This window comes from Lactuca sativa, chromosome 9 (assembly GCF_002870075.4).
Source record: "Lactuca sativa cultivar Salinas chromosome 9, Lsat_Salinas_v11, whole genome shotgun sequence".
Taxonomy (NCBI): domain Eukaryota; kingdom Viridiplantae; phylum Streptophyta; class Magnoliopsida; order Asterales; family Asteraceae; genus Lactuca; species Lactuca sativa.
Window position 1 is genome coordinate 45,855,404 of NC_056631.2, and position 1,840 is coordinate 45,857,243.

Sequence of the window (1,840 nt, forward strand, 5' to 3'; positions counted from 1 at the left end):
CGATTGGTTTTAATAATAATAATAATTATTATTATTATTTGTAACAATTTAATCAAAATATAAAATAACTTTTAGTGAAAACTATCAATAATTTACAAAGAAAGATCGAATTTTAATTGTAATATTGACGATGTGGCCTCATGCATAGAGAATTCTGGAATAGTAACTTTTTATGGAAAAGTTTGTTTGATGAAGAACATTTAAGAGCAATGAAGAACAAACGATACTCAATAGTCGATATAAATCAAAGATTGAAATTTTATATATATGATCATAGCAAAATACTCCTCATCCGGAGCTTGATCCTTTATATAAAACGAAAAAACCAAGCCCTCAACATCATCATTATCATCCATCATCATTCATCTTCATCATACATATGATGATGATATGATTGATCATTGGATCACAATTTCAAGAAATTGAGAGAGAGGAATTTAATTAATTATACACTATACACTACCCTATGAACTGAATCTCACACATATTATCAACTCCCTCGTTTTCTGAATCTTTATTCATGGATGATCCAAATGCAATCCTATGTACGTATCCAATCGGATCCCAAATTGGCTGTTTTCATTTCTCTGGTTTAATTTATGTAGCGAACCTTCTAGAAGAAGAAGAACCACCGAACATTTGATCAAGAAGGACGACGAGGGCCATAGCAACGCTGGAATCAATCTCAGGCTGTACAACCAAACGGAAGACATCTCCGCCAAACGCAACCCCTGCCACCGCTTCCTTCCGTTTAATCTCAGCAACGCGCCGCCGCTTGTCGTCATACACAACGCAACTCCTCTGTGTGTAAGACCCTTCGATCTCGTAAGCCACGTTCTTCTTATTGCCATTAATCCTCGGTGATCCTGATCCCGATCCTGATCCTGTAAAGCTTACATGCGCCAAGGACTTGGAGTTGAGAAAATTAACATGTTTCGTCACCGAGAAGCGGGGATTTACCGTCGTCTCGCCGTCGTATATCAGCCAACTGTCCGTTAGGGTTAACCTCTGTTGGATTAATGAATGAATGAATTAATATATATTTCAGAACTCAATCGATCAAATTTAGGAATCCTGTTAGTATATGTATATATACCTTTCGGCGGATGGTGTGGAGAGAGTGGCCGGAGGCATCCATGAGAACAATCTCGGCCTTGTTAGCGTTGGCGTAGTTGTCGACTCGAAAGACGAGGTTTCCAGTGGTGTCGAAGACGGTGAATCCATCGCAACTGAAGAGCAGGGATTTCTTCCACACGGTGAGGACGGTGGAGGATTGTGTAACTAATCGCGGCCGATCAGAAGGAAAAAGAGGGGGAAGTGGAACAACAGATTTAGGGTATACTTTTGTCATTACTCCGATTACTAATAACGATTCTCTGTGTAAAAAGATGAGAGAGAGAGAGAGAGAGAGAGAGAGAGAGAGAGAGAGAGAGAGATGTTGTGTTTTTGGGTGGATGGGTATTTGATAGGAGTTGAAGGTGGTGGTTAAGGGGTCTTTATACTCTCAACAGAAATCTATGTTTTCCAGAATCACGAAAATGCCCCTGGAAAGTGGAAAGAATGGAAAAGCCAAGTTTGTAAATTGAATCAAGTTTCAACCGCTCGCTATACTTGGCCCTTGCAAACATCGATTGACATTCCCTCCAGAATCTTACACTTTAAAAAGGCTTTTCTTTTAAAATTTTATTTTTGATGCCTATTCAATATATAGCGTTCATCTCATTTTTTGTCACAAACATCATCAAATTATTATTTATGTCACCAAAGTTTTAAAGATAAGTCATCAAACAACAATCTATTTAAGTTATACCATTAATATCATTCACACAAGAGTCTAATG

At 38.0% G+C, this 1,840-nt stretch overlaps 1 protein-coding gene across 1 annotated transcript; it reads right to left on the minus strand.

Annotated features, from left to right (window-relative positions):
* Nucleotides 1-240: 240 nt before the first annotated feature.
* Nucleotides 241-1,475, minus strand: LOC111876105 (protein LURP-one-related 8). Its single transcript, XM_023872632.3, has 2 exons — nt 1,097-1,475; nt 241-1,008 (listed from the first exon to the last, which is right to left on the minus strand). The coding sequence occupies exons 1-2, from the start codon at nt 1,349-1,351 to the stop codon at nt 598-600; spliced, it is 666 nt and encodes a 221-aa protein (XP_023728400.1). The 5' UTR covers nt 1,352-1,475; the 3' UTR covers nt 241-597.
* Nucleotides 1,476-1,840: the final 365 nt, after the last annotated feature.